Source organism: Rhinolophus ferrumequinum, chromosome 18 (genome assembly GCF_004115265.2).
Source record: "Rhinolophus ferrumequinum isolate MPI-CBG mRhiFer1 chromosome 18, mRhiFer1_v1.p, whole genome shotgun sequence".
NCBI classification, from domain to species: domain Eukaryota; kingdom Metazoa; phylum Chordata; class Mammalia; order Chiroptera; family Rhinolophidae; genus Rhinolophus; species Rhinolophus ferrumequinum.
The window spans coordinates 58422463-58450136 of record NC_046301.1 but is presented as its reverse complement, the minus strand read 5'-3'; the positions used below and the strand labels follow the sequence as shown (position 1 = coordinate 58450136).

Sequence of the window (27674 nt, the reverse complement as noted above, 5' to 3'; positions counted from 1 at the left end):
AATCTGTTACGCACTGAAAGTAGAAAAAGGAAAAACCACTCTAAGAGTTCAGTCTAGAGGGACAGACAACCATGTGCTCAGTGATGACCACGAACAATGATAATGTCAGGCCCTAGGGAGACGCAGCAAAAAATGGAAACCGGGTTCGGGGCTCCTTGGTAGTAACCTGGAATGTGGGGGTGTGGCCCAGAGGAAGGAGCTGGAATGCCAGCTCTGTGGGAGAACTAGCAGGTTCTCCACCTGTTGCATTTGTGAGTTTCCTAGTCTGTTTTAAAATTTTCCTTTTTAGTTATAGTTCTGGGTATAAATAAACTGTAGGTTTCACCCATCTGGCACAATCTTATTTATGGCTTTTTTTTGCAGGAAATTGAAGAGCCATCCTTGGAGCCAGGTACTGTTCAATGAAAAATTTACCAGCGGGGGTTTGGAACTATTCTAGTTTTCCACCTTCTCTAATTTGAATTCTTAAATTTTACAAAGTTGCCTTACTATAGTATACATTGTTCTAAAGGTTTACGATCCAGAACATACCAGGATCATAGAGATTGGAAACCCAGCCATATCACCAGATCTGTGAAAGTGGCTAACTTCTCATTCTGCAAAAATGTATCGGTGAGATAAACCGATCTCATGCCTTTTTAATTATAAATGGCGCTTAAATGTATACAGAAAGAGCTTGCATGCCTTTCAAGGGCTTATACCTCTGCATCCCACAAAACAGATCTTGTGATATTGGACAGTACCTTAACTTTGTGGTTTTTAATTCAGGCAGTGCAGGGAGCGGTAGGGAGATAAATTTTAAAACATTGAGACATAACTGGATTCCAGAAGAGGAAAGAGTTTCTTCATGAGAATTCCAAACAAATACTATTCACTTTCTGGACTGCAAATATCTCAGAGCGCCGATGGAAGAGATTCTGGTTTTCATGTTGGACTGTTCTATTAAAAGAAATTCAAAGAAATTTGGAAATTGAGCTGTTCAGTGAATGGTGATACATTCAGTTAAGCAACTTGGACTTTGGAAGCTAAATTTGGAAGAGTCATATATAAACGACGACAGAATGAAGACTGTCAAGAATCAGCCAGAAGGTTTTGGGGGTTAAATCTCTGGGATGCTTTTCTCTTCCATGTAGCGTAGCGGCTTGCTCTAGCAGTCGGTTGGAGTGCAGGTAGTGTAACCAGTGTAACGTGTGTACCCGCGGGTTTTCCAATCTCTGTGTAGCTAGCAGTTCTCTTCGTGTTAGTGTGGCAGCCGTGCCAGTTCCGCATTTGTGATTGCTGTATTTCCCTGGTAATTAAACCTTGTGCCATTCTATTCCTGTTAAATCCGTAGAAAATGAGAAAATACTCGACATTTTGGGGGAAACTTGTAAATCTGAGCCAGTAAAAGAAGAAGGTTCCGAGCTGGAGCAGCCATTTGCACAGGATACAAGTAGCGTGGGGCCAGACAGAAAGCTTGCGGAGGAAGAGGACCTTTTTGGCAGCGGCCATCCGGAGGAGGGTGATTTAGATTTGGCCAGCGAGTCAACGGCACAAGCTCAGTGGAGCAAGGCAGACACCCTGTTAGCGGTAGTGAAAAGGGAGCCCGTGGAGCAGACAGGCGGTGACGAGAGGACGGACTGTGAGCCTGTAGGGCTAGAGGAGCCAGTTGAGCAGAGTAGTAAAGCCTCAGAGCGCGCGGAAGCCTCTAGCGAGGAGGTGGCAGAAGCGCCCCTGGAAGCCTCAAGCCCAGACCCCAGAGATAGCAAAGAAGACGTGAAGAAGTTTGCTTTTGAAGCTTGTAATGAAGTCCCTCCGGCTCCTAAAGAGTCCTCAGCCAGTGAGGGCGCTGATCAGAAAATGAGGTTTGTTTTTTCTCAGTTTTAGACCAGACGCTATCTCCTTTTCATTGGTCGTTTTAATGACACACATAAGCTGTTTTTTCTGCAATTGGCCAGCCAGACTGACGAAATTGTAGCTTACTTCTAAAGAATGTTTTATTTCTCTTTTATTTTAAACTGATTACATAATCTTTTTTCTTTTCTCAACCTGTCATGGTTGTTTTCTTTAATTCTTCCTAATTATCTTTAGCCCAGCAGAATTAATTAACTCCTGTGGGTCTGAAATCTTATGGTTAGGTCAGATTTCCAATACAAGTTTGTCGGGGTATCATTTTTTGAGAACTAAATTTCGGGTAGGTATGCAACCTCAGCACGTATTTTATAATTTTGAGTTTGTTTCCTGTCTGCTGCTTCCTCCTGGAGTGACATTATGTTTTCTCTCTAGTTCTGTCGAAGATGACTCGGATACAAAAAGGCTTTCCAAAGAGGACAAGGGTAGGTCCCCGCAGCACCACCAGTCCCTTGCAGCGTGTGTGGCCTCAGCAGTGGCGGGGTATTTGCTTCTGGTTCATCGCGTACTGCGTTTCTCACCCAGATTGGCCTGTGTGTCTTCCCTGGAGACTTTCTGCTCTGTTCCTTTTTTTTTTTTTTCCCTCCTTCGTTCTTCACTGCGGGTTCTGGGTTTTAGGGAGCAAACGTGTTCCCCAGGGTTGCTGTATGGATGGATGCAGACACTTGCTTTTGCAAGGGCGCTTTGAGCTTGTCCATCCTGATTGTCTTATTTGCAAATTCTTTAGCCTCAGTGACAGATACCTTGGGGTTACCTAGCATTTCAGCTTTATCAATATCTTAGCCCTTTATTACAATCACTATTGAAAAGAAATTTTACTGGTCCAGATTCCTTCTTAATCAGTGTTCTAAAAAGAATAAAAATCAGGGATAGGTGCAAAGGTATATGGCAACAGAAAGAGAAGCCCCGAAGTAGTGTGACACGGGTACCAACTATTTTATGTTCAAAGGCCACTTCACTGGGTTGTGTGGTGCCATTTGGTACCTTTCTAAGGGAACCTCCAATGGTCCTAACAGCCCCTGACTCACTGTTGTAAGCAGCATTGCTGGTGGTCCTGTGGGGCTTGGTGGGCAGCTTCGTCAGATGTGCGAGGAGAGCGGGCCAGGCGCCCTGTACCCAGCTGGCTTTGGGTCAGGCTGGCATCTGGGACAAGTGGGGAAAGTGGTGTGGAATAACTAATCTTTAAGACTCAGGATAGTGTTTTTGACCAGAACTTTCTTTTGAAATAGGTCGTAGCAGTTGTGGTAGAAATTTCTGGGTCAGTGGACTTTCTTCTACCACCAGAGCTACAGATTTGAAGAATCTTTTCAGCAAATATGGGAAGGTAAGACCAGGGGTTTCCTGGAGAAGGAGTTGTCCTAAGGCCAAAGTAGTGCGGCCGTTAGATGCAGATCGCTGGTCCTGCCCTGTGACTACTTGAATGAGCCTTTTCTTTACGCTCACATTAGCTCATTGCCCCTCCCAAGGGTAGGGGAAGCTCCCAGAACCCCCATCTCCTCTATATTTCTTCTTTCCCGGCCCCCAAGCTGCCACTTAGCTTTTGTAGGATTTCTGGAATCCATTTTTATGGCTGCAGGACTTAAACCCGGGAAGGGCTACAGGGCTCCTAGCAAAGGGCAGGGCAGGGAGGTGTTGTCAGCACTTCTGTGAGACGTGATTACTGGAGAGCACGCGCAAGGCTGTAGACAGGTTACAGACAGGACCATTGGAGTCTGGCCTATGCCCGTTCTAGCTCTGCCACTCACAGTTGTGTGGAGGGGGTGTCTTTTCCCCTATGGGAACTGCATCTCTACACGCGGGGTCCGGCAGCCCACCTGCTTTCACCTGCAGCCGGGGTGGTTCTGAAGCACCTACCTCTTTCCTTCCTCCCTCCTTGGCCGTGAGGGTGGCATTGATGGACAGATGCGGGATGCGCCAGTCTCCTCTCCCAAGTGCCTGCTATGGTTCCTTGTTCCTTAGGGCTCCTGTGCTGGCCTTCCTCCCTTCATTTTCTCACCCTCCTCTTCCTCCCTGTTCCTCCTGTACCCACCTCCCAAAGAAACCGCATTCAGGGTTCCTTGCCTCTCAAGAGTCAGCTTTTGGGGACAAGCCAAAGTGGCACTTGGCACAGGCCCTTGTTCGTTTTAAGGCATTAGCAAATTATAATAGAGAAAGCCAACAGTGTTTACCTTGGTTATTGATGTCCAAGAGCTAAATAAGGAAACCTAAACATACCACGGTGGTAGAAATAACTATTGACTCTCTGGGCCTCCGTAAGCAGTGTGTGCCCTTTCCTGACTCCCCTGTGGCCCTCCGAACCGGCGAGTGCTCTCAGTAGGGAAATGTCACCCTGTAGGCCTCATGTGGCTTGAGTACAGGACCAGGCCATTCTGGAACCTTCCTTTGGGCTAAGACTCCATGTGGGACAATGAGGATGAATCCTGGCTCCCGTGGGGCTCCTCCTGAGCTTGGTGCCTGACCTCAGCTTGCTGGGGTTGTTGCGGGCAGGGGGAGAGTTACATGGCACGTGAGGACGTGCCTGTGTGCCTGGAACAATTCGGTGAGTTTGTTGTTAGTAGTCAGATGGATGCTTCCATCCAGAGCGCTCTTTACAAACCTGTCCTTATGTCGATGGCCATCTGTGGATGTGTCTTCCTACTTTACTGCCACATCCATGACTATATTCAGAATAATTTCTTCACAAGTTTGAGACATTGTTAAAGGGGTACTGGCTGAAGTGTGCCTTTCGTTTGACTTTCCTCTGCTCCTCTACACTGATCGCCATCTTGGTTCCCTAAGGAACAGCCAAGAGTGAAGGGGTCCCTTGGAGTAGCTGCGAAACCATAACATCATCCTCCCCAGTCATACGCAGCTTTTCGGGCATCTGGTGACAGGGTTTCCTCTTGCGTCCTCCTTCCAGGGAAGGGGCCAGGACTTGGGGTGGATCAGAGGAAAGCAGCCTGCACCCTAATACCCTGTACAACTTGAGCGGGGGTGGGGGGGCTTCGTGTCTGAGACATATTTCTGTGTTTTCTTTCGAGGTGGTGGGTGCCAAGGTTGTGACAAATGCTCGGAGTCCGGGAGCTCGCTGCTACGGCTTTGTGACAATGTCCACAGCAGAAGAGGCCACAAAATGCATTAACCACCTGCACAAGACAGAGCTCCATGGGAAGATGATCTCAGTGGAAAAAGTAAGGGACTGTTCTCTTCCAGGGCCATGGCCATTTGAAGAAATATTATAATGTAATACGTCCACTTGCTTCTGTTTTTCAGGCGAAAAATGAACCTGCTGGGAAGAAAACCTCTGACAAAAGAGAAGGTGAAGGGAAGAAAGAGAAGTCCAGCACCAGTGACAGGTAGGTATTCCTCTTCCTTGGGGCAACTGTGGCCAAGTTGATCCTTTTCTTTATTTCCCGTGTCTAAGTTCTCCACAGATAGGGAGGAGCATGAGACCCCTCCCTTTTGTTAGGAGGAGGTTTCAGCAGTTGGTGGTGATTTCCTTATTCCAGGGGCATCTGGGAAGAGCAGGATGGGCTCCTTGTCCTGTGTCATCCTGTCGCTGCCAGCGGAGGCAGCCGCCTCCTTGGCACTTGGTGCTCATTGCCAGGGTCTGGTCGTGGCTGGTTTGTTTCCCTAAATATCTGATCTAACACACTTCTGTGTCCTGGGGTTTCATTGATAGATCTGCAAACCTTAAGAGGGAAGACAAAGGTGACAGAAAAGATGATGCTAAAAAGGGTGAAGACGGAAGTGGAGAAAAAAGTAAAGATCAAGATGATCAGAAACCTGGCCCCTCAGAGCGCTCTCGAACCACAAAATCAGGTAGCTGACCGATTGCCACACAGGATCTCACCCTGTGCTCTGCTCCTGGCTGGTGTGATTTGTTAGTTTGCTGTGATCAGTTGGCAACACAAGCTAGATTTATTTTCCATGGAGTTGAGTATTGTTTTCTCATTTGGGTGTTTCTTGTTTCTTACACTTACTCCTTTCTCCCTGTAGGCAGTCGAGGAACCGAGCGGACTGTGGTGATGGATAAATCTAAAGGTGTGCCTGTTATTAGTGTCAAAACATCGGGATCCAAAGAAAGAGTGAGTCCCGATTTTCTAAAGAGGGCATTTAGCAGTGTTTCATTTGCTGTTTCGTCCGTTTGCATTTCTAAGTGTGCTTTAGGGAATTCTTGAGCTTAATTTGAGAAAGGTTGTCTACAGTTTCAAAATGTAGATATCTTGAACTTAAAAAAATTGAAAAGTTTAAAAGCTTTTCTTTATATTTTGTTCTGATTGATGATGCTTGTGCCCAAGGAAGCCCGGTAGAGCCTCAGCCAGGGTTTGCATTGAGGGCTGGTTACTTGGGCACCCGCTGCCTGGCAAGTACCAGAATTGCTGACTTCCAGAAGGAAAGCAGGTGTTCAGCATAAACCGTAGTCTGGGCACAGTGAACCTCCGCGGCCAGTTAGTGTCGGCCGGGGATACAGTGAGCACCAGGTTCCCAGATGCCAGCCTCAGGCCCGCCGTGTTGACCCCATGCCACACGGACAACAAACCATGTAAGCCATTGAATTGTGTGCATCAGTTGTACCAGCGTTTCCATTATGGACGTCTGTGTGTGTTCGTGTCAATATTTTAGTACGTTCTAGCCATTTAAAATTACTTTATAAAAAATATTGGGAAATGGCAAAATGAAAGCATGGGCTAAAATGGGTAGATCCCATAAAAAGAAGGCAATTGTCATAAATAAGGAATCCTTGGACATACCAGAAATGGCCTTAGTTGGGCACTCACTGCATATTTAATTATTAAGGAAAAGGACAGGAGTAAGCAATTTATTTTGGATGCAAAAGCAAAATATAAAAAATACTTTTTTTGATGTTATGAAAAATTTCGTGGGGGATATACTCATTTTCCATTTTGACCCCACTTAGGATTTTAGCATTAAATGGTGATGAAGGTCTGTGACTTGGAATTATGATAAGCCAGACGTGAAGTTGCTTAGGAGAAAACACATTACCTAATTGTTTCATGAAGTGTTAATCTTCCTGTCTGATCTTCACATTGGATGCTTGGACCTGGACACAGCTGATTCTTCTTGTTGTCATTTCGTTCTCAATTTCTTTATGTTCTTGGTGAACCAGGTTTCCAAGAGCCAGGATCGCAAATCGGCCAGCAGAGAGAAGCGGTCCGTTGTGTCCTTTGATAAAGTCAAAGAGCCTCGGAAGTCAAGAGATTCAGAGTCCCGTAGGTGAGTCGGGGTCCAGGAATGGCTGGTTGGGTTGTTGCCCTGGACTGCTTGTAACTGTGTCCTAAAGAGTGTTTTCAGTGTCCCCTGTGGCTAGAGAACTGCTTTCAATCTGTTGGCCCCCTTGGCTCTGACTTTCATCGTAAGGCTTTTTCACATACACATAGGCCCATCTCTTCCTGAAGATTACGGAAGGTAACAGCGGCAGGAGGGGGAATGCCGTCCTGGTGCAGTAGTGCTAGTTAGCAAAATACCAGTCTGCTCCAGAAGCTGTGACAAAGAAAAAACAGTGGGGCAGACCCATTGAGCGAGCTGAGAGGTCCTCATTCTTAAATAAGCCAAGAAAAACTCGTTTTAATTTTTAAAAACTAAACAGTATTGATCAGGTTGAGTGATAGTTAATCTTTCCTATCAAGAAATAATTTTTCAAGTATAGTTTAAAAAATAGCTATTAGTAAAAAGTCTAGTAAAGTAAGATTGAGGAAAGGGGGCAGGGGGTGCTGCCCTCTGTGGTGCCCTATACAGAACTTTCTTCCTAAAAGGGAAAGTCATTGGGCAAAGGAAAGTTTAATTTTCGTGAATTGGCAAATAAATAAGCAGAACTGACCCATGTGCATGTGGGAATTTACCATGTAAAAGTGACATTTCTCACTAGTGACGAGAGGATGGACTCTCCCCAAAATGGCTTTCAGTCATTTGGCTACTCCCTTGGGCAGTCCTTTGGGTCTCCATCTCACATCATTGACAAATAGCAAACTGATGACTAACCAAAACCTAAAATTATCTGTATGTGAAAGTAAATATATGAATTTGAGCTTTGAATGGCTTGAAAAGTCATAAAAAAGTAAATTAAAACTTAACCTCTCTACAATGAAAGACTGTAGAGAAAGCCAAAAGACCTGCGACAGGTAGGCATAAAGGTGATTTGAAATAAAGGTAATAAGGAAAGAAGTAACCTGATAGGAAAATGGACAGAAGATGATACAAGGGGATGAGGGGAATGCAGAAGAAAACAGCAGTGAGACCAGTTTTTCATCCACCAGTTTGAGTTGATCCACCATTTGACTTAGAGTGTGGAAGACCGTTTGTAGTGGTGGGGGCATACGTGGGCATGGCATCCTGGGGCGACACTCCACCTAGCACGCACTCCTGCATGTCGTGTCCCAGATCAAGAAGTGGCGCCTCTCCACACCTGCCCTGCAGGAACCTGTGTACAAGAAAATGGCACGGGGGTGGGCTGGAGTGTGGGGGGAGGCGCCGGCCCAGTGACTCAGGTGGTTGGAGCGCTGTGCTCCTAACACTGAGGTTGCCGGTTTGATTTCCACACGGGCCAGTGAGCTGCGCCCTCTACAGCTAAGATTGTGAACAACGGCTCCCCCTGGAGCTGGGCTGCCGTAAGCAGCCAGAGGTTGGCGTGAGCTGCCATGGGCTGCTGTGAGCTGCCCTGGGCTACTGTGTGCCACCATGAGCAGCTGGTGGCCAGCATGAGCTGCTATGTGCTGTTGTGAGTGGCTGGCGGCCAACCTGAGTGGCCAGCAGCCATCCTGAGCAGCCGGCAGCAGCTGCCGTGAGCTGCCGTGAGCGGCCGACCAACAACCGACTGCCTCAGCGGGGGGAGCGCAAGGCTCATAACACCAGCATGGGACAGGGAGCTGTGTCCTACACAACTAGACTGAGAAACAGCGGCTTGAACTGGAGTGGAGAGGGGTGGAAGAAGGGGGCTGGAAATGGCACAGGTGTCCCTCTTTGTGAGGTCGGGAACAGCCAGGAGGTCTGCCTCTCTGTGCTGGTTTTGTAAACTTGCCTTCTCCAGGGGCTCCGTCCCAAAAGCGCACCATAGATCTGTAGAGATTGGGATGTGGAAGGGACCAGGACATGTCACGTGAGCCAAGGAAGCTGTTGTTTTTGTACAAAACGCAGACCAAAAAAGGCAAGATTTTACATTTCTGCTGATACAAATATGTGTGTGTAAATGCACAGCAAAGGGTGAAAAGGAGACAAGCTGGCGGCTGTCTCTGCCACATACACAGAGTGGAAGGAAGTGCCTGAATTACGATCTGTATCACTGTCAGAGCTGTCAGGGCCTGAGCCTGGCAGGGGGCCTGCGTGGCCTTGTGGGCACCCCACCACTCAGCTGCCACAGGCCTTTGCTTCTCATTCAAGCTAGAAACAGCATCAAAAGATTACAATTCTAGTGCACTATCCCCGGGTCATGGTGACTAATTGAAGCTCATGATTTAGAGAGCAGAGGTTCTATTTCAGACTGAGTGACTAAAAAATACATTGCTTTTAATTTTCACTGGACTGTATTGTATGGAATTAGATGTCGAACTCGAGAAAGGTCTGAGTTCATATTATTGCTGACCACACACACCCCTCCTTTGCTCTGTCACCTGGCTGGTCTAGGACTAAGCTGGAAGCAGAGCCGGTGCTGGCATTCCTGGGCTCTTGCGGCTGCTTCAGAGGCACTGAGCCCCACCCTCGTTCTTCCCGCTAGAGCCACAGCCCTGCAGGTCGGGGCACAGCCCTGGAATCTGCATTTCTGCAGTGCACCCTGGCTAGTCTGCGCTGCCACGGGGAGCCATTGCGGCCTGTGGGTCCATCCCTGCAGCTGCTGCTCTGCGCCCGCCCGCAGGTTGCGTGAGCGCAGTGAGCGGGAGCAGCGCATGCAGGCGCTGTGGGAGCAGGAGGAGCGGGAGCAGCTGGAGTTCGCCCGCGAAAGGCTGGCCTTCCATCGTCACCGCCTGGAGCGCGAGCGCATGGAGCGCGAGCGGCTGGAGCGCGAGCGCATGCGTGTGGAGCACGAGCGCAGGAAGGAGCAGGAGCGCATCCATCGTGAGCGGGAGGAGCTGCGGCGCCAGCAGGAGCTGCGCTACGAGCAGGAGCGGCGGCCCGCTGTGCGGAGGCCCTACAACGTGGACGGCCGGTAAGCCCAGCTGCTCCTAGCAGCTGCCCCGTGGGTGGCCCATGGCATTTAGAACTGTTGTGGTCCCCAAAATCATGTTCACATGAGATTCTTATTTAAAAGGAAACACTAGTACTTGCTGCAGCCCAATTCGATGTCTTGTACTTTGTCAGGGAACCTGTGATGGTCTGAGGTCGATGGGGAAATGGTTGGATAAAGTTGTGCTGATGAAGTCGTTAGGTTCCTGTCCCAGCACAGCCCCCCTGGCGAAGGAATTCAGACACCCAGAGCAGCACGTCACACACAAGTGCTGGGCGGGCAGCCACACCAAAGGCACTTCCTTCTGGGCCCCTTCCAGGCTTTGTAATTATACAGTAATTTGTTTTTGCTTATTCCAATAATAAGATTAATTCTAATTCCCCAGATATCTTGATGTGACGTGTGAATACTAAAGTTTTAGCTAACCACCAGTGAAAAAGAGGCCGAAACTTGAACTCTGCTGTCAGGAGCCTGGGTGATAATCCCAGCAGTGATCCTGTCACTGTTTTGGAGTGCACTGTAATTTGGGGAGACTGTTTTGTTTTTATTTTCTTTCTACTGCATGGGCTAAAGAGGTCCTTTTGTAACACACAGTGTGACTTCTGTAAGGGGCCTTTAAGCTGTGTTAGGACTTTTTATGCCTTTGTGCAAAATACTGATGCTAGGAGTTTGTTCTGGTCGTAAATGTTTTGAATTAATACATTTCAAGTGCTTCTAAAAGTCTTCCCCACTGGGTGTCTGCTGGGTCAAGTCAGTATTTGGGTAGAAGCAACGGAAGTGCACTACAGAGCTGAGGTGACACCTCTTGCTTGCTGTCCTGATAGATGGGGGCCGACCCTCGTGGTGGCTGTCCTGCGGACGCATACGTGCGCCTGCTCGCTCCACTGATCACCTCTTCTTAGGAGCACGTGTTGGACAAACTAGAACAGTCAGATCCCACATCTCCCCTCCCGCCTCTCTCAGCTTGTGCAGCAGAGAATACTCTGGTGACAAAGTTAATTCTCGTTCTCTGAAGTGCTGGGGCTGCTGACAGTCTGGGCACAGTTCACCAGCTCCCACAAGGTGATCTCTTTGGAGGAGGACAGTGCACTGAGCCCTTTTTTATTTTCAGCTTTGTTGAGGTATAACTGAAAAATAGGAATTGTTTCTATTTAAGGTATACAACTTGATACTTTCATGTATTGTATACATTGTGAAATAACCACAATCAAGCCAATTAACGGATCCATAATCTCACATAATTCCCACGCACTTGCCTTTTCTTGCTTCCCCTTCCAGGCGAGATGACGCCTACTGGCCGGAAGCCAAGCGGGCCGCCCTCGATGAGCGCTACCATTCTGACTTCAACCGCCAGGACCGCTTCCACGACTTTGACCACAGGGACCGGGGCCGCTACCCCAACCACTCGGTCGACAGGTCAGCCAGGCCCCCATGACCCTGCCCACTCAATGCAGGTTGTCTTTGTCATGGGTCATTCTTAGTGACGAAGTGGGATTGGCCCTTCTAGGCTCTGCGAGCCCATTCGAACCATCAGTGTGTGGGGAGCGCCAGGTTCAACTTGGGAGATGTTTTCCCTTTAGGGGTCTAACCAACCGAGGCTTCCTCTTACGGTTTTCTTTCAATTGCCTTTTTCAGGAGAGAAGGTTCCAGGTCAATGATGGGAGAAAGAGAAGGACAGGTAAGTTAGGAGCTAGGATTGTAGCCACAGTTTTCCCATAGAGTTTCTCTTCCCGTCTTCTACTTGCCTTCCTCCTCCTCCCATTTGCATTAGGGGAAGAATGAGTAAAGGAGAAGTGCAGCCCTGCAGTGTTCGTGGGATGACAGTTTGAATGATTGATTGGTGCTTGGTCTTGGCTGGAAATCCAAACAGGTTTTCTGAAGCCTTTTCTGACCTTGACCCTGAAGTTCTACACACTTTAGTAACTGAATTCACTGGTCGTAAAGTGCTACAGAGCCTTGGGTGAGTCTGACGGACTCTGTTGTGACTCACACAGCTGATCAGATGCCACGCTTCCATGTTGTGAAGTCCAAGTGCACCTGTGGTCGCTGGTCAGCCTGCCCCACAAGCCTTGGACAATAACTCTGTCTCTGGTCCACACTCGTTCTCTGTAGGATTAACTCGGCAGAAGATAAGCTCAGTTTTCTCCTCCTTTCCTATCTTACATGTGAATTGAGAACTTCCCCCAAGGAAGTTCTCCTGAGTGGATTTATGTGGAAAATCCGGGGATTGAGGGAAGGTTGAGCCGGAGTGTTGTTGGGCAGAACTGCTGCTCCATGAGGCCGTCCTTTCCCTGACTCCAGCGCAGACATCTCAGTCCCGCCCTCCACCTCGGCTCCTAAGAGTGTGGCTGGGTATGGCTCGGCTCCTGGGCTACATCGGGGTATCTTCTGCCACCTCAGGAGTAATTCTGAGATACTCAGCATGATTCCTTTTTCTCTGCGTCTGGCGGTAAATCTGACATGCAGCCAATCTACACCTAGTCTGCTGGCTTTTGTTTGGTGGAGAAGTTGAGCCCCATGGTTAAATGTCCAGGCTCCGGAATCAGAACCAGGGTCACATCCTGGTGCCATTCCTTCTGCCCTGCCTGTTTCTTTAGCTGGAAATGGGGGTACTCATTGTACTGCAGAGGGTGGTGGAGGACTGAATGAGACGATATACATGTCCGCAGGAAGTGTTCACGCGGTCCCTCACGCGGAACTCTTCACTGCTGGCTGTTCTGCATACGATTATCAGATGCTGCTCTCCTGAAACTGATAGGGTTTTGTGTTGTTTCTTCCCCACATGCACAGTCGTACATAAGACCCCAGTGCTGCACCGATCAGCAGATGGTGACATCTGACACAGAAGGGAACACAGCACGGACGTTCAGGGCCATGTTGAGCTGTTACATGGGCTGGTTGGTTGGACAGAAGAATGTTGGTTAAGCTTTAAAATACCAGGGAGAGATGGAAATAGGCTTTAGGAAAGACCCGGGTCTTCAAGTTCCCTCTTCTTTGTACTAAATGCACCTCTTCCCAGTAGTGGGTCTTTAGATAGAAGTGCATTGAAAGAAACAGTCTTTCTTAAATGTTTGTCTTTGTCCGAAATTACGTGAAGTGCTCTAAATCATGAGCTGTAATGTGGTGCTGTCATTTTCAGAAGTCCCATTTGAGCAGCTCTTCTTCCACTTGGCATTACTGACTTTCGTGGGCACTTAAGCCTGTAATTTTGCCCCTTGAAACAATGCTGTTTTGTTCATCTTGTAAAATTGACCCTGTTTTCTTCTCGTTGAGCGGAGGTGGTGCACATTTGAGGACAAGAGGCAAGGGGAGGTGGGTGGTGTTGAGGGCTCCGGTAAGGGCATGCCCACCCTGGCCCTGCAGTGGGAGATAAGCCTGGCTGCAGACAGTGACAGGTGGCTGGAGCAGGCACCGAAGGGGCTTCGTGACCAGGGCTCCCTGCTAGTTCCTTCTCACTTCGAATGTGGTCGTGGGGTAAAAGCTCCCAAGGTCACTGGTTGGGTCTCTGGAACAGCGAACCTTGGAGCTCCTTAGAAGTCAGCCTTGGCCGTTCTTCGAGCAGGCAGGGACGGGCCCGGGGGGAAGGAAAAGGAGTGTTGGCCTGTTCTGGAGTGTGAGGCTCCCTGCGTCGTCCCTCCTTCACATTGCATGTGGGTTGGGGTCACACACTCCTGGGGCCCATGCCAGCCCAGCACTTAACAGTGGTGGTACTAGCCAAGGGGCAGCTGCCCCGGTTCCATCCGACTCGTGGTGTCCTGCGTCCCCAGCACAGCAGGGGCACAATGCCAGGCCCAGAAATGAGTTGTGTTAAAGGATCCCTCATGGCCTTTCTGCTTTGGTGCTTCCGTGGGAGTGTTGATTATATTGCGAGCTTGGCATGGAGCAGTCGCTGGGTCCCAGCACCCCTCAGTGCCTGATTTCTCCGTCTTCTGATTAGCGTTAGTCTCAGCCCCAAGTCTCCTCCTCCTTTCCTCGACTCCCATTGAGCACGCTTTTCTTAGCAGACCATGAGCAGACTTCAGGATGCAGCTATGTCATGCCAGCCAAGGTATCCTGTGTGGCCAAAACACTGCTGCCAGCGCTCATTGTTACCTTGGGAAGCAGGGTTGGTATTAAAGCCTTCTTACCATCCTGGCTTTCTCTTTAACACCCAGCATTACCCGGAACGCCACGGAGGACCAGAGCGCCACGGGCGGGACTCCCGTGACGGGTGGGGCGGATATGGCTCCGACAAGAGGATGAGCGAGGGCCGGGGGCTGCCTCCTCCACCCAGGTTTGTGTCCCACACCCCCGTGCCGTGCAGGCCTCACACAGCTGACAGCCTGAGGACCCCGGTCTTGGGGATGACATGAGTGCGGGTCACCTTGGAACTCTTCCAGCGGCAGGGGACCAGAGCCAGTCCCTTTTCATGCAGCCTCCACTGCCTGAAGGGGTGGGGGCGGCGAGCACAGCCTGCTGTGGCTACTCTGAGGAGCAGAGATGGGGGCAATCCAAATCAGGGACGTCTTTTTCCAAGGGGCAGACGTGACTGGGCAGACCATGGTCGGAGAATAGAGGACGACCGTGCGTGGCAGGGCGCTGCTGATGGAGGCATGATAGGCAGGGAGCACAAGAGGTGGCAGGGTAAGTAAGGGCTGGGGTGGGGTCCGTCTTTGTGGTGAAGCATCTGGACAGCGCGAGCTGCACCTGCCCTTTGCCACTCACTGTGGGTCTCCCTGTTCCCTGAGGGCGGGAGCAGCTTTCTCCCCCCAAGGCCTTGCTCAGGGCCTGGCATAGGAGGAGCCCCTTCATGGAGGGAGGGTCTGGCGCTGGCTGTGGGTGTTGCTAACTCCTCCCGCCATGCCTTGTGCAAGGACGCGGGTGTGCAGTAGTGCTCACACCCCCTGGGACTTGCGTTTCAGGGGTGACTGGGTGGCTCACGAAAAGTGTCCTCTGAAACTACATCCTGTGCTGGGCGGCGCTGTGTGAAAAGTGTCTCTTGTTTTCTAGGTGGTGAAAGAAGCATGTCTGGTCACTCTGGGCCAGGTCACATGATGAACCGGGGAGGGATGTCGGGGTAAGGCGTCCTGTCGGTGTGTCTGTGCCGTCTCTGCATGTTGGCTTGCTCTGGGGAAGGTGTAGAAACAGTCAAGTCTCCCCAACTCACACTGCCTCCTGGTGTGTGCTCCGTCACCTGTCATCACTCCTAAAATGGTGCGGGTCTGTCCCCTGGTGCTGCTGCTTGACAGGGAAGAGGCCTGAAGAGCACGTGTCCCACTGAAGGGGCCCCTGGGAGGGGTTGGGCTCTGAGGACATGAGCATCTGCATTTGTTCCAGGCGAGGCAGCTTTGCCCCAGGAGGGGCCTCTCGGGGCCACGTGATCCCGCATGGCGGAATGCAAGGCGGATTTGGGGGCCAGAACCGGGGGAGCAGGCCCAACGACGCCCGCTTCACTCGCCGCTACTAAGTGCTTGGAGTCCTGTTATGTCACGTGGCAACCAGACTATTCTGTTAGGAGTTATCTTAAACTGTGTACAATAATTTTTTTTTTATCTGCTGCCATATTGTAGCTCAATACAATGTGAATTTGTTTTTTTTTTGTTTTGTTTTTTGTAATAAATGTGTTTCTGTTCACATACCCTTTATTTACAGCGGCATCTCTTTATTTCCGCTTCTTTAAATAAAACGAAATCATACTCGGTGTTGCTGAGCCGCAGCTTTTCCTCCAGGGAAGGAGGGCTGAAAGGGCAGCTTCACGGGATTGCTGAGGTTCCAGAAACTTTCCTGTGAGCCCAGGCCCAGACCTGGAGCTCAGAGCATCGCTGGGTCCTGAGGCGCAGCCATCTTGTCCCCCCGCTTGTGATGTCTCAGTCATCTCTGTCGCCCCCATTCTGCCTCCATGTCCAGCAATCTCAGCCCTGCTGAACGGCGGGGGGGGTGTGTGTGTGTGTGTGTGTGTGTGTGTGTGTGTGTGTTTGTTTTCAAGGGTATGTACCATGAAATTGATTATTTTAACCATTTTTATACACAGTTCAGTGGCATTAAATTCAGAGTCCTACGCCATCCCCACCATTCATCTCCAATACTTCCTTAGCTTCCTGAACCAAAACTCATTCAACACTATCTCCCCTCCCCCCAGCCCGACACCCACCGGTCTACTTTGTCTCCATGGGTCTGACTCCTAGGGACCTCACATGAATAGAACTGCACCCTAGTGGGGTGAGAACAGGTAATAGCAAACGAGCTGAGGGAGGAGAAAAGTTATTGGACACCAGGAAGAGACGAGCTCTGCGCGGGGAGGGCCGAGGGGCCTGAGTGTGGAAGGGGAGTTGCCAGGACACTGGAGGGGGTGGAGGGGATCTTGTCACTGGACAGGGTGGCGCAGGTGTGTTCAGGGACCAAGCACCATGTGAATCCAGGGGTAAGTGTGCAGCCTGGCGGCTCTCCCAGCGTCGGCCTCAAGGAGACAGCCCCTCCCTTCAGCCCACTGTGGCTGGGTCTCCCTTCTGCCAGAGACTGACCATCTGATCCGGGACAACCGAATCAAGGACCCCAGTGAGGACACAGCTGGAGTCAAGGCCAAGTTCTGCCTCTACATCCTTCCTCAGTTCCTTCAGTTCTATATGCCTTCACTTCCTCACCTGTAAAATGGGATTCCTGGGTTGCTCCCATTGTGGGACTGTGTACCACCCCCCTTCCCAGCTACAAAGATCCTAATTCTCTTAAGGCCACAGAGCAGCTCCCAAGTTCTAGTTCACCAGGATCCCCATTGAACCACAAAGCCATTCCTGGGGAAACATGGCTGTTGTCTTCGATGTGTCAGCTTGTCCTTGCAGATTTAATAAAAGCTGGCTCAGTCCTCAGCCACCTAGGGAAAGAGCAGGTGGCTGCAGCGCACGTGGCTTTGAGGTGAACAGCACAAAGGGGGATCCAACCTTCGCCCAGCACATGGCTCAGAGCGGAGCGCGAGTTGCACTTCGCTCGCAGGGGGGGTGACAAGGACATCCTGAGCCCAGCACACTCCAGGCAGTGTCTTGGGGGATCCTTGAAGCTCATGTCCCCTGGTCACCTCTGGTTTGGCTGAACTCACCATCCCTCGCCATCTTAGCATGGTCCCATCCCTGTACTGCCCTCCCTCCACCAGGGTAGTTAGGGACCTTGAGATGGGAGAGGATCCTAGGTTGTCCAGGTGGGTCCAATACCATCCTAAGGGTCCTTATAAGAGAACTAGGGAGGCAGGGGAGCCGGAGGCATGACAGGAAGCCTGTCCTGCTGACTGTGAAGATGGAGAGGGCCCCTGGACCAGGGAACGCAACAGCCACTAGAAGCTGGCAAAGGCCAGGAAATGGATTCTCCCTGGAGCCTCCAAGAGCCAGGCCTGCCCACACCTGCATTTCAGCCCCGTGAGACCCATGTCAGACTGTCTGACCTCCACGACCTTTGTTGTTTTAAACCTCCAAGTCTGGTCATTTGGTGCAGCAGCCCAATGCAGTGGTTCTCAACTGGGGTTATTCTGTCCCCAGAGGCCATCTGGCAGCACCTGGAGACATTTACAGCTATCAAGATATGTGTTGGGGAGTGCTACTGGCATTGGGGGGGTGGAGGCAGGGAGGCTGCTCCACACCTACAGTGCCCAGGACGGACTCACAAAGATTTACCTGGCCCCAAATGCCAGTGATGCCGAGGGGGGATCCCTGCCCCATGGTGGTGAGCACCGGGATGGGGCACCCACAGGGCTCTGAGGAGGCCGAGGGGACACTTGGCTCAGCCTGAAGGTACTAAGGGGTCGGGGAGTTGGCGTGTACGCGGTGGGCAGGCGTCAGCCAGGAGGAAGGGTGGCCTGGTGTGGGGGGGCCCATGAGTTGTGGGCCGAGGCTGGTGGTGCAAACCAGCTGGGCTTTAGGAACTGAGGGCCACCCAGCATGTTTGGGAGGGACCAAGGGCAGTAAGAGGGCCCCTCTGAGGAATCGGGGCTCCCAGGGAGGGCAGTGAGAAGCCACAGGTTTCCCAGCAGGGCTGTGACATGATCAGACTTGGACTTTGGGAAACAGATTGGCCTTGGAGGTGGCCTTGGCACTGGCAAAGGTCCAAGTGGAGAGGAACTGGGCTCTGACTGGATGAGGGGACAGAGGGGTCAAGAGTGGTACCCTGGTCGTGGGAGAGCAACCGTGGGGAATGGGGGACCAGCGGCTGACCCCCGGCCCAGCCTGTGGGCAGTGACTGAATCACGGGACTGGAGAGACCAGGGCTTGGGTTTGGTTTCAGGGGAGCCCCCACCCCCATGCCCCAACACACATACACACACACACTCACCAGGCCAAACTCATGGAGCTGCAAGATGCAGCCTCCTGGATGGAGGTGAGCGTGCAGGCAGCCCCTCGCTGCCCTGCAAAGGCTGGTTTCCTTTCCTGGGGGCTTTGCTGGGCCCATACTGGGCCATTAACAATTGTTCAAGAGCATGGTGGGTGGCCTTGGTGGTTCTCTTCCCCCTCCATAAGATAGGAGGGGTGCGAGGACACAGGGATCCCAGTGGAACACCTGGCACAGCCGGAGTACAAACCCCTCCTGAATGTGAAGGCCCGGGACTGGGTCCACGGGGCCAAGACGAGTGGAAATCCTGTGTCCCTGGGGCGGGTATAAGGCTAAGCACCCGAGCTCCCGGTGGACAGAGGGGGTTTTGAACGTGGCAGGACAAGTGTCTCCATTTGTAAAATGGGCCCACAAGGCAGCTGGAAGGGCTGGGTGGATGGAAAGTCAGGCTGGGCGGGTCCAGGGTGAGCCCCTGAACCTGGGACACACACCTGGCTCCCACGATGGCCGGCACCAGCTACCTGTCAGGCAGCACGAAGGATCAGGATGCACCCTGGCCTTGTCCATCCTGCTCTCACCTTTAACCTGCTCAAACCCCAGCCGAGGCTCAGCAAGGACGGGGGGTGGGGGCACAGGAAGCCAGGCAACCTCCAGGTGCCACACTGACATGGGAGACCCACTCTGAAGACCATGGACACAAGTCACTGTGGCTCTCCCTCCCTGTCACCCGGTGGATGAATGCCCCGGCCTCTGGTCTCTGCTTCCCTCATGTGTAGCACCTGAGCACCTGCTGTACCCTACAGGGTCAAAGGCCTGGGTGAGCTCTGTCCCCCAAACTGAGGGACATACACCCCAACACTCCTGGGAACAGGATCCTGTGCTGGCTTGGGGCACCATAACCAGAATGTGCTCCCTGTGCCCAGGGCAGTAACCGGCACAGGTTTCCTTCCAGCAGCACCACAGCAGACCACAGGGGGACGCCCTCAGTGGCTGGGAGCATCTAGACAGCCCACCCTTCCAGAGCTCCAGCCCGACGGGGCAGACACATTCAGGTCACGAGGCAGCTGGCCCAGTGTGGGACAGGGGTGTCAGGGAAGGTTTCCGAGGGGAGCAGAGCACTTCCAGGAGATGAGGTCAGGACAGCAAAGCCCTTGGGGGTTGGGGAGACCCCAGTACATGGCAATGACCTCCAGGCCTGTGCTCCCCAGGAATCCCAGGTTGGGGGGAGCGTGGAATGAGAATAAAGACTAGGTAAAAGTGGGCGTGTAACCAGCACAGGAGATGAAGTCTGCCCACTCCACCAAGCGCTCGCTCCCAGAATGCCCCACCCTGGGTTCAGCCCTCCAAGAACTGAGACCCCCCCAGCCCAGGCTGGTCTTCAGCACTTTCTCAACCCTTTTCCGAGGCACTGAGCACTGGGGCCCATTGTCTGCTCCCACTCCCCACACCAGGTGGGGGCCCTAGCAGGTAGGGATCAGACAGCAAACGTAAGAACCATGGCCTGGGGTCAAGATCAGGCCCTGAGGAGCCTCCCGAGCTGGAAGGCCAGGGCCCCATGCTCTAAGCATCACCTGGGCCACCCCAGGCCCCTGGGGCAGGCACACAGGTCAGGGAACACTTCCGAAGTCCTTTATTGGGCGGCAAGGTTAGGAGCTGCCCTCAGAGTGGGGTCCCAGTCTGGAGGCTTGAGGTCCACGGCACCCCTGCCCCTGTTTCTGAGGGACAGGCGGGCTCCTCTGACAGGCTACTTGATTCGCTCCTTCAGGTATTCCCAGCCCTCCTTGGTGTATTCGCAAGCCTTGGATGGGGCCACCGACAGGGCAGACATCACTGTAATGATGCCTGTGGGGAGGGAGGGAGGACACGCACCTGTGAGGTTCCCCACCTATAGCCAAGGGGTTTAGTACAACCCCCAGGACACCCAACTCAGCCATGCTTGTGGAGGCACCACTTCTAGCTCTGTGAATTCCACACGGAGAAACTGAGGCAGAGGAGGGGCAGGGCCTCGCCTTGTCTGACACCACCCAACCCCGATGTGCTCCCATGTGGCCTCAGCTCTCACAAAGCAGCCCTATGTGCTCCCACTTCCCTGGAACCCCCACCTTTCTGTTTCAGACCGTGGAGGCACACACAACAGTTAAAGGAGCAATGGAAAGGCACGCCAGGGAGCAGGGCGGGGACCTGGGCCACCCCCGAGGCAGAGGGACCAAGGCCTACCTGAATTCCAGGACTCACGGATGTTAAAGTTAAACTTTGGAGGGGCTGGGAGCTGGGAAGAGACAGGGGAGAGGGCCTGGTGAAAGGGGAAGGGCCCGGCAGCCCCAGCTTCCCTCAGAGGCAGGGAGGGCGGCACACGCCCCAGTGTGGAGGGCTCCCAGCAGGGATGGAGGGACCAGGGACAGAAGGCCACCCCAGAATTGACAGCCCCCTCCCGCCAAGCCTCAGCGCGGGGTACCTGGGGTATCTTCAGGCCTGTCTGCTCGCACACGTACTGGCTGAACTGGTACATGGCTGGCGGTACCACTTCCTCAGCCTTCTGAAGGGCCGCATGGCTCTTGTCGCTGGGCCCCAGCAGCTGCTGGTCATACACCAGGTAGACCACGCCCCCAGCCACAGTGCCCTTGATGAGAAACCTGCAAACAGGGAAGGGAACAACAGCGGCTCAGGAAACACTGCTGGGCACCCTCTGAGGCCTAGGCCCACCTGAGGAGGAGTTAGACCCCCAGGGGGCCCCACAGTCCAAAGAGTGCCACACCTGAAGCCAAGCAGCGAACAGAAGCACACGGCACCTTGCTAGCCCAGAGGCGTGCCTGCCGGCCACGATGCACAGCACCCCACTTAGTGTGCAAAGCAGGGCTACTCCGCCCCAATAACTGGTAAACTGAGGCCCGCATAGGGACAGTGGGTCACTCGTGATCCCGCAGAGAGCAGGGAACAATAAAGGCTTAAGTCCTCCGACTTCCTGCCTTCCACCCCGGGAGGGACTCTCCGCCAGCAACCTGCAAGGGTTTTCCAAGTGCCCCTGGTCGCTTCCTGTATGTCCTACGCCGGTCTGGGCGTGCATTAACCTCCCAATAAATGGCGTGTGGCACTCCCATTTTACAGAGGAGGCAACTGAGGATCGGAGAGATCTTGGATAGAGAGACGGGAAGCAACGGCTCGCGCGACCTGGGGAATCCCCTCCCCGCTTGAACCTCAGTTTCTCCATTTGGGCGACAGGGCACCTGACACTACCGGATGCGAAGAGCAGGTCGGGAGCAAACCAGAAAGGGGTGTCCGTAGGAGAGGAATTTCTCGGGGGCTCAGGGCCCGCCCAGCGGCCCCACGCACCTCATCAGCGACCACACTCGGGACACCATAGTCACTCGGTTCCGCGCGCAAGGACACTCGGCTTGCCCGCCGCTTCCGGTCACGGAGCCGCAGAGGCTTCTGGGAAGCGTAGTTTCGCTTGTCAGCCGCAAAGGCCTCTGGAGGTCGGAGTCTCGTTACGACTCCGAGACGACGGAGATTGCGGTCCCACCAGGAAAGAACTCATTAAAGCGTAGTCTTCCGGGCCGGGCCGCCGCAAAGCTGTCTGGGAAATGTAGTTCTGCCTTGGAGCCGTGAGAGGAGAGGGGAGTTGGAGTGAGGCCCGAGGGTGACCCAAGAAGATGTCGGAGTCCGGAAGATCCACCCCCCGCGCGAAGAATTCACGCCGGGGCCTAAGAAGAGCGTGCCTAGAAGCTAGTTTTCACGACAACGCGAGGGCGGGAATTGTTCGAGAGAGGCGGGTCTAAGTCATGTCGTCGGACTTGACGGGTGGGTTTTCCGTCCACGGGGCGGAGCCAGGGCTTAGTCTGGGAGCCGGAGAGCCAGCAGGAGGCGGTTGCCCGGCAACGCCCGGGCGCGGAGTCCCAGCGGCCTGGCCCCTCCCGGGGAGGAGGTGGGTTCGGAGCCACGTGACTCAGGTTCTACCAGAGGGGTCGCGGTGGGGGGCCCGACCGGCCAGGGCCGTGAAGGGATACCAGAAGGGCGTACGCGTGGCTTCCAGTGCGGACCCCTAGCCCCGGTGGACAGCGGGAGAAACTGAGGCCCGAGTGGGTGAGTGTGCGATTGTGAGTGCGGAATGGGTCGGACGCCCCCTTTGTCCAGCGGGGAAACTGAGGCCCGGCGAAGTCAGGTGGCCAGTGGATTCTGCGAGGATCTGGTTCCTCCATTCCATCCCCATCGCAGCCGGGCTGCTTCATGCATACATCCATCCTTCTTCCCACCCACTCACCCATCCATCCAACCCTGCTTCGCCCTGTGGGGCTGCTGGAGGTCGGAGTCTCGTTACGACTCCGAGACGACGGAGATTGCGGTCCCACCAGGAAAGAACTCATTAAAGCGTAGTCTTTATGCTATGGTCAAGACCAGGGTTGGTAAGAGGGTTGAGCTGAGGGGCTTCACGAGCTCTTTCCTCCTGGAAGTGAAGGAAGTGGGAGCGCGTTCCCTGCTGAGGAAATGGCTGGCATGACTGGGGAAAGGTGAGGAGTTCACTTTTCTGAGAACTGATTAATTGACAGGAGTAGGGGAAGATGAGAATCGACAGGTGGGCAGAGGGCAGCCTGCTCGGCCTTGTGGGCAGTGAGGAACTTGGTTTCCATTGGGGGCAGTGGCGAGCCCTTGGGGGGGGGGGTTTGGAGCAGGAAGGGGCACTCCAGATTTCTTTTGACAAAGATCCCTTTGGCTGCATGAAGAATAAAGCGTGGGAGGAAGGGAGTGTGAAGATGGGGGAGCCGGGGAGGAGGCAGCTGGAACGTTGTAGTGGGGACAAAGGATATAGGGCTGGATCTAGAGACTGAAGTTATGGGGACGCCCCAATCCCACCACTTGTCAGCCCCATGGGTCCTGGAAGGTCCTCTCTCCTCTTTGTCCCACTGAGTCCAGAGGTGTGATGGGCCTGTGCCCTTTTTAGGGGAGACCCGTGACTCCCCGAACTTTTAATCACCTAACCTGTTTCTTACCTTCTCCCTGGAACAAGTAAATCACTCTCACAGCTGAAGTCACGTCTTAACCTTAATGACTTGTCTCCAACCCAGCCCTGAGTGTCCAGTTCCTTCTGGGTGTCTCTGGACAGAGTGGTCTTTTGGGGTTCCCCCAGCTCTTGCCTTCCACATTCCTCATATCACTCTATGTCACTGTGTTATCTATTGGCGCAGTGGTTCAGGTGAGCTGTATGGTGACCTGGACCAGGTGGTGGCTGTGGAGATGGAGGAGAGGGCCAGGAAGATCTTCTTTGAACAAAGGTGCAGTTGGGGGAAAGGGTGTGGCTGTGGGCCAGGCCTGTGCTGGCCATCCTTTCTCCCGCTGCAGACCCAGGGAGGGCCATGAAGGTCCTGCTCCTTACCGTGCTGGGAGCCCTGTTCTTCGCCTATTATTGGGCTGACAACTTCGACCCAGGTGAGTACCTGGGGTGGGAGAGGTAGGAATGGGACTGGCTGTCCTGTGCACCTTCTAGGCTGACCACCCCTTCTCACTACCAGCCAGCCTCCAGGGAGCCCGTGTGCTGTTAACAGGGGCCAGTGCAGGTGTCGGGGAGGAGCTGGCATATCACTATGCCCGCCTGGGCTCCCATCTGGTGCTCACTGCCCACACTGAGGCCTTCCTGCAGAAGGTGAGACACCCCATTTTGAGTTTATTGGTGGGGGTGGGGGTAGAATGGAAAATGGGTACTGGGTTTGAATCCCTGCAAAGATCCAGGCTTCCTGTGTGACATTTGGCAAATTGCTTAACCTCTCTGAGCCTTAGTTTCCTCATTTGCAAAACGGAGATAATAAAAGTACCTTCTCATGTGTTATGGTGTTGGATGGATGCAGTAAGACAGTGAGTGTAAAGCAAGAAGTGTTCCTCAGTAAATGGGAATATTGGTAGTGTCCAAAGCCTGTGACATAGCCAGGGTTCTGAAACGCAAAAGGGAGGTGGGTGGACATTTCTCAGCAACAGAATGTTCCAAGGAAATGTACAGCTCTTGGAAACAAACCTTCCAGAATTTCAAGAGGGGCCAGAAACCTTGAGATTTATTTGAAATCTGCTGAATTTTAAATGTTGGTAATTGAGCAAATAAAATGACCCCTATTCTGTCTGGCGAGCTGCCAAGTTTGTGACCCCAGTGGTAAAGCGTTGGGAATGGAATAGGAGGCTTAGTGGGGGAGGGGGCTTCAGGTGGGGGCCCCAGTGTGTCGTGCAGGTGGAGGGGGCCAGCTGGGGTGGAGGGGCCCACGGGCAGCTCTGGCCCCCCCAGGTGGTAGGGAACTGCCGGAAGCTGGGCGCTCCCAAGGTCTTCTACATCGCTGCGGACATGGCCTCCCCTGAGGTGCCCGAGCGCGTGGTGCAGTTTGCGCTGGACAAGCTGGGTGAGGGGCGGGGCCTGGAGTCTGGGACCTTGGCCTAGGCCTTAAGGACAAGACCCAGCTGGGGTGGGGGTGTGGTAGTAACGCGTGTCTGTGGGCGGCGACTTAAAAGGCTCTGGGGTTGTGGTTAGGGGTGGGGCCTCATTGTATCGAAGGGGCGGAACTCTGGACCGGGCCCCATTCAATTAGCGATGAAGCCTGCAGGATCCAGGGAGTAAGGCGGGGTCCCTTTGATCTTGTGGAGCGCTACCTAAGGCGGAGCTGCTTGGGTCAATACTCTGGGCGGAGCTTTGCTAGTTTAAAGGACGGGGATAGGGAGGGGTCTCATCTGGTCAAGGGGGTGGAGCCTCAAAGACTGGCTCCTGGCTGATGGGCCTCTGGGATAGGTGGGCTGGACTACCTCGTGCTGAACCACCTCGGTGCCGCCCCGGCAGGCACTCCGGCCCGCAGCACCCAGGCGACACGCTGGCTTATGCAGGTGCTCCGCCCCTTCTCGGCCCCGCCCCCTCAGTCCTGCCTCCGCTCTCCCGGGACGACACTGTTTCTCCTATTCCCAGGTCCCATCTCTAGGGATGCTAGGTTCCACCTGCTTTCAACTTTGTCTACACCCACGGATCGGCCCTCCAGTCCTTCCTTCCCAGACTCCACCCTCTTCCCCTATTCCTCTTCGGGCCCTGCCCCTCTCTGCCCCTTGCTCCGCACCTTCTGGTTCCAGGCTCCACCCTCTCTAGGCTTTGGCCCCGCCTCTGGCCTTGAGCTCCAGCTCTTCCAACCGGGACTCCGCCCCGACCCTCGGGCACGCCTTTCCCTAACCAGCCCCGCCCCCAGGTTTATAGGGTCCTCCCCCTGCCTCTTCTGGGCTTGGTTTTCCTTGTCCGCTGCGTGACTCTCAGTCGTCGCTTCCAGGTGAACTTCCTGAGTTACGTGCAACTGACATCCTTGGCGCTGCCTAGTCTGACGGACAGCAAGGGCTCCCTGGTGGTGGTGTCCTCACTGCTCGGTGCGTGCATGAGGGGCAGGGAGTGGGAATGCTACAGGCCTCCATGCAGGCGAGCCTGGATGGTGGAGGAAGGCTTCCTGGAGGAGTGGGAGCGGCGTGTGGCTGCTCAGCAGCTGCCGTCCCGCGCCCCCAGGCCGTGTGCCCACGTCCTTCTCCAGCCCCTATTCGGCGGCCAAATTCGCCCTGGACAGCTTCTTCGGCTCCCTGCGGCGGGAGCTGGACGTGCAGGACGTGAATGTGGCCATCACCATGTGCATCCTGGGACTCCAGGATCGCTCCTCCGCTGCCGAGGGTATCAGGTAAGGCCAGGGGCTCGAGCCGGGGGCTGGGGGCGCCCAGCCTCAGCTGCAGTCCCCACCACTCCCTCCCATCCCCAGGGGTGTCACAAGGGCCAAGGCGGCCCTGGGGCCCAAGGCAGCCCTGGCTGTGATCCGCGGAGGTGCCACGCGTGCCTCTGGTGTCTTCTACCCATGGCGCTTTCATCTGCTTTGCCTGATCCGGGCTTGGCTGCCACGCCCGAGGGCCTGGTTCATCCGCCAGGAGCTCAACATCACTGCTGCCGCCACTGCCTGAGCTCCTGGGGGTGGAGCCCCTTTATCTTCTTAGAGGGGGACCGTCCATCCATCCGTCCTGAAGCTGGGACATAAACCGAGACACCTCTGAGAAAGTGGCCCCGGCCCAAGACAGAAAAGGAAAACCGAGGAAAACTACCAGCACCTGGAAACAATGAAAACTCCAGTGTGAGAGTGGTGACTGTGCCAGTACCTGGTCAAGGACTTGAAAGGCATTAACTCAATCTTCTCGGATGATCGCTGCTTCCATTTCGCAGATGAGAAAACTGGGGCTTAGGCTCAGAGAGGTGATGTGTCTTGCCCCAGCGCCCTGGCCACATCAAACAGGTCGCATCATTGCTGAGCCACCCTTGGAACCTTCTCTGTCTCCCACCTGGAACCACCTTATTTCTTCTTTCTACTCAATCTCCGAGCATCACCCAACCCTTGCCCCAAGCAAGGGAGAGCTGAAAAGCTGTCCACCCGATGGTAGGGGCCAAGGACAGTAGGGGCCAAGGACAGAGAGGAGGGAAAGAACTTGTTATGAGCTAGACTCAGCCTCCCGTTTCATAATAAAAATCCTTTTTCCCTTGAACATCTGTTGTTCAAATTCCTTGATGCTTCCCATTTGCTGGCAGCAGGCACAGAAAAGGGGAATGTATGTACTAGAACTATTAACCCCATTTCACAAGTGGAGAAACTGAGGCTGGGAGAGAGGTGGACTCACCCAGAAAGTCGGGCAGAATGAAGGGTACTGACCTTGGACTAAGTGCTTTGTTTGCTGCATTAAGTACATGGTTTGTGTACCAGTAATGATAACATGGGGCGGGCACTACACACTTGACATTCATGATCTCATGGTCTCATTTTACAGATGAGAAAACTGAGGCTTAGAGGGGAAGTCAATGGCAAAAGTGGGAATTCTGACACGAGACTATCCCTCTTTAAGGCAAAATGTGGGCTATCTGTGCACCTCACTGACATTTACATCAATGAGTTGAAAATTGACACTTTCCCTAAAAGGGAAAACTAGAGGTGCTTGCATAAAGAAAAGGCAACTGTAAAGATAAAAACTGTAAAATGAATACAATGTTATAAAATGCTAGCTACTGTTGGCTGCTCAAGGCTCTAAGATGAGCAGGTGTTAGAAGGACTAACTCCAAATTAAGACCATCTCATTGAGATAAATAGGTTTGAAAATTAAAGACCAGAAAAAATTTTTTTTGTTCCCATCACACTTCCCATCTCTGCAACCCCCAAAATTATATCAAATTATATTAGGTGTCACACAGTGGGCACTATACTACATCGTCTTCCTCAGCCCTAGCCCAGAGCTTGGCCTCTTACAGAATGAAACCAATACCTCCGTTTATGGAAGTTTTATTTTGTGCCAGGTACCAGTATATCTTGTTCAA

General features: G+C 53.2%; 3 protein-coding genes across 10 annotated transcripts in view; 2 read left to right on the top strand and 1 right to left on the bottom strand.

Moving 5' to 3' along the window:
• The window catches only part of SAFB (scaffold attachment factor B), a 32986-nt gene extending 17315 nt beyond the window's left edge, over positions 1-15671 (top strand). Inside the window, exons 6-21 of one of the 2 annotated variants that reach the window (XM_033134025.1) lie at positions 364-391; positions 1334-1844; positions 2266-2315; positions 3120-3214; positions 4911-5060; positions 5143-5225; positions 5552-5691; positions 5869-5957; positions 7001-7107; positions 9740-10030; positions 11327-11464; positions 11684-11726; positions 14203-14321; positions 14571-14671; positions 15038-15104; positions 15365-15671. In XM_033134025.1, the coding sequence (XP_032989916.1) occupies positions 364-391; positions 1334-1844; positions 2266-2315; positions 3120-3214; positions 4911-5060; positions 5143-5225; positions 5552-5691; positions 5869-5957; positions 7001-7107; positions 9740-10030; positions 11327-11464; positions 11684-11726; positions 14203-14321; positions 14571-14671; positions 15038-15104; positions 15365-15494 (2142 nt within the window). In that variant the 3' untranslated portion in view covers positions 15495-15671. Of the gene's footprint in view, positions 1-363; positions 392-1333; positions 1845-2265; positions 2316-3119; positions 3215-4910; positions 5061-5142; positions 5226-5551; positions 5692-5868; positions 5958-7000; positions 7108-9739; positions 10031-11326; positions 11465-11683; positions 11727-14202; positions 14322-14564; positions 14672-15037; positions 15105-15364 lie in introns of both variants that reach the window. The other variant, XM_033134024.1, reaches the window with a different exon arrangement.
• Positions 15672-19944: 4273 nt separating this feature from the next.
• Positions 19945-21798, bottom strand: MICOS13 (mitochondrial contact site and cristae organizing system subunit 13). The gene is made up of 4 exons (XM_033133837.1): positions 21668-21798; positions 20793-20970; positions 20555-20606; positions 19945-20179 (listed from the first exon to the last, which is right to left on the bottom strand). The coding sequence occupies exons 1-4, from the start codon at positions 21694-21696 to the stop codon at positions 20082-20084; spliced, it is 357 nt and encodes a 118-aa protein (XP_032989728.1). The 5' UTR covers positions 21697-21798; the 3' UTR covers positions 19945-20081.
• Positions 21799-22017: 219 nt separating this feature from the next.
• HSD11B1L (hydroxysteroid 11-beta dehydrogenase 1 like) lies at positions 22018-26846 on the top strand. Of its 7 annotated transcripts, none has more exons than XM_033133833.1 (8): positions 22018-22135; positions 23672-23758; positions 23842-23972; positions 24600-24711; positions 25095-25186; positions 25615-25708; positions 25842-26007; positions 26086-26846. In XM_033133833.1, exons 1-8 carry the CDS (start codon positions 22117-22119, stop codon positions 26279-26281), a joined length of 897 nt encoding a protein of 298 aa, XP_032989724.1. In that variant the 5' UTR covers positions 22018-22116; the 3' UTR covers positions 26282-26846. The 7 variants fall into 7 exon arrangements, with proteins under 7 accessions (XP_032989724.1, XP_032989725.1, XP_032989722.1 ...); XM_033133834.1 differs by lacking the exon at positions 22018-22135 and adding an exon at positions 22149-22417; XM_033133831.1 differs by lacking the exon at positions 22018-22135 and adding an exon at positions 22149-22417 and having other exon boundaries at positions 23518-23758.
• Positions 26847-27674: the final 828 nt, after the last annotated feature.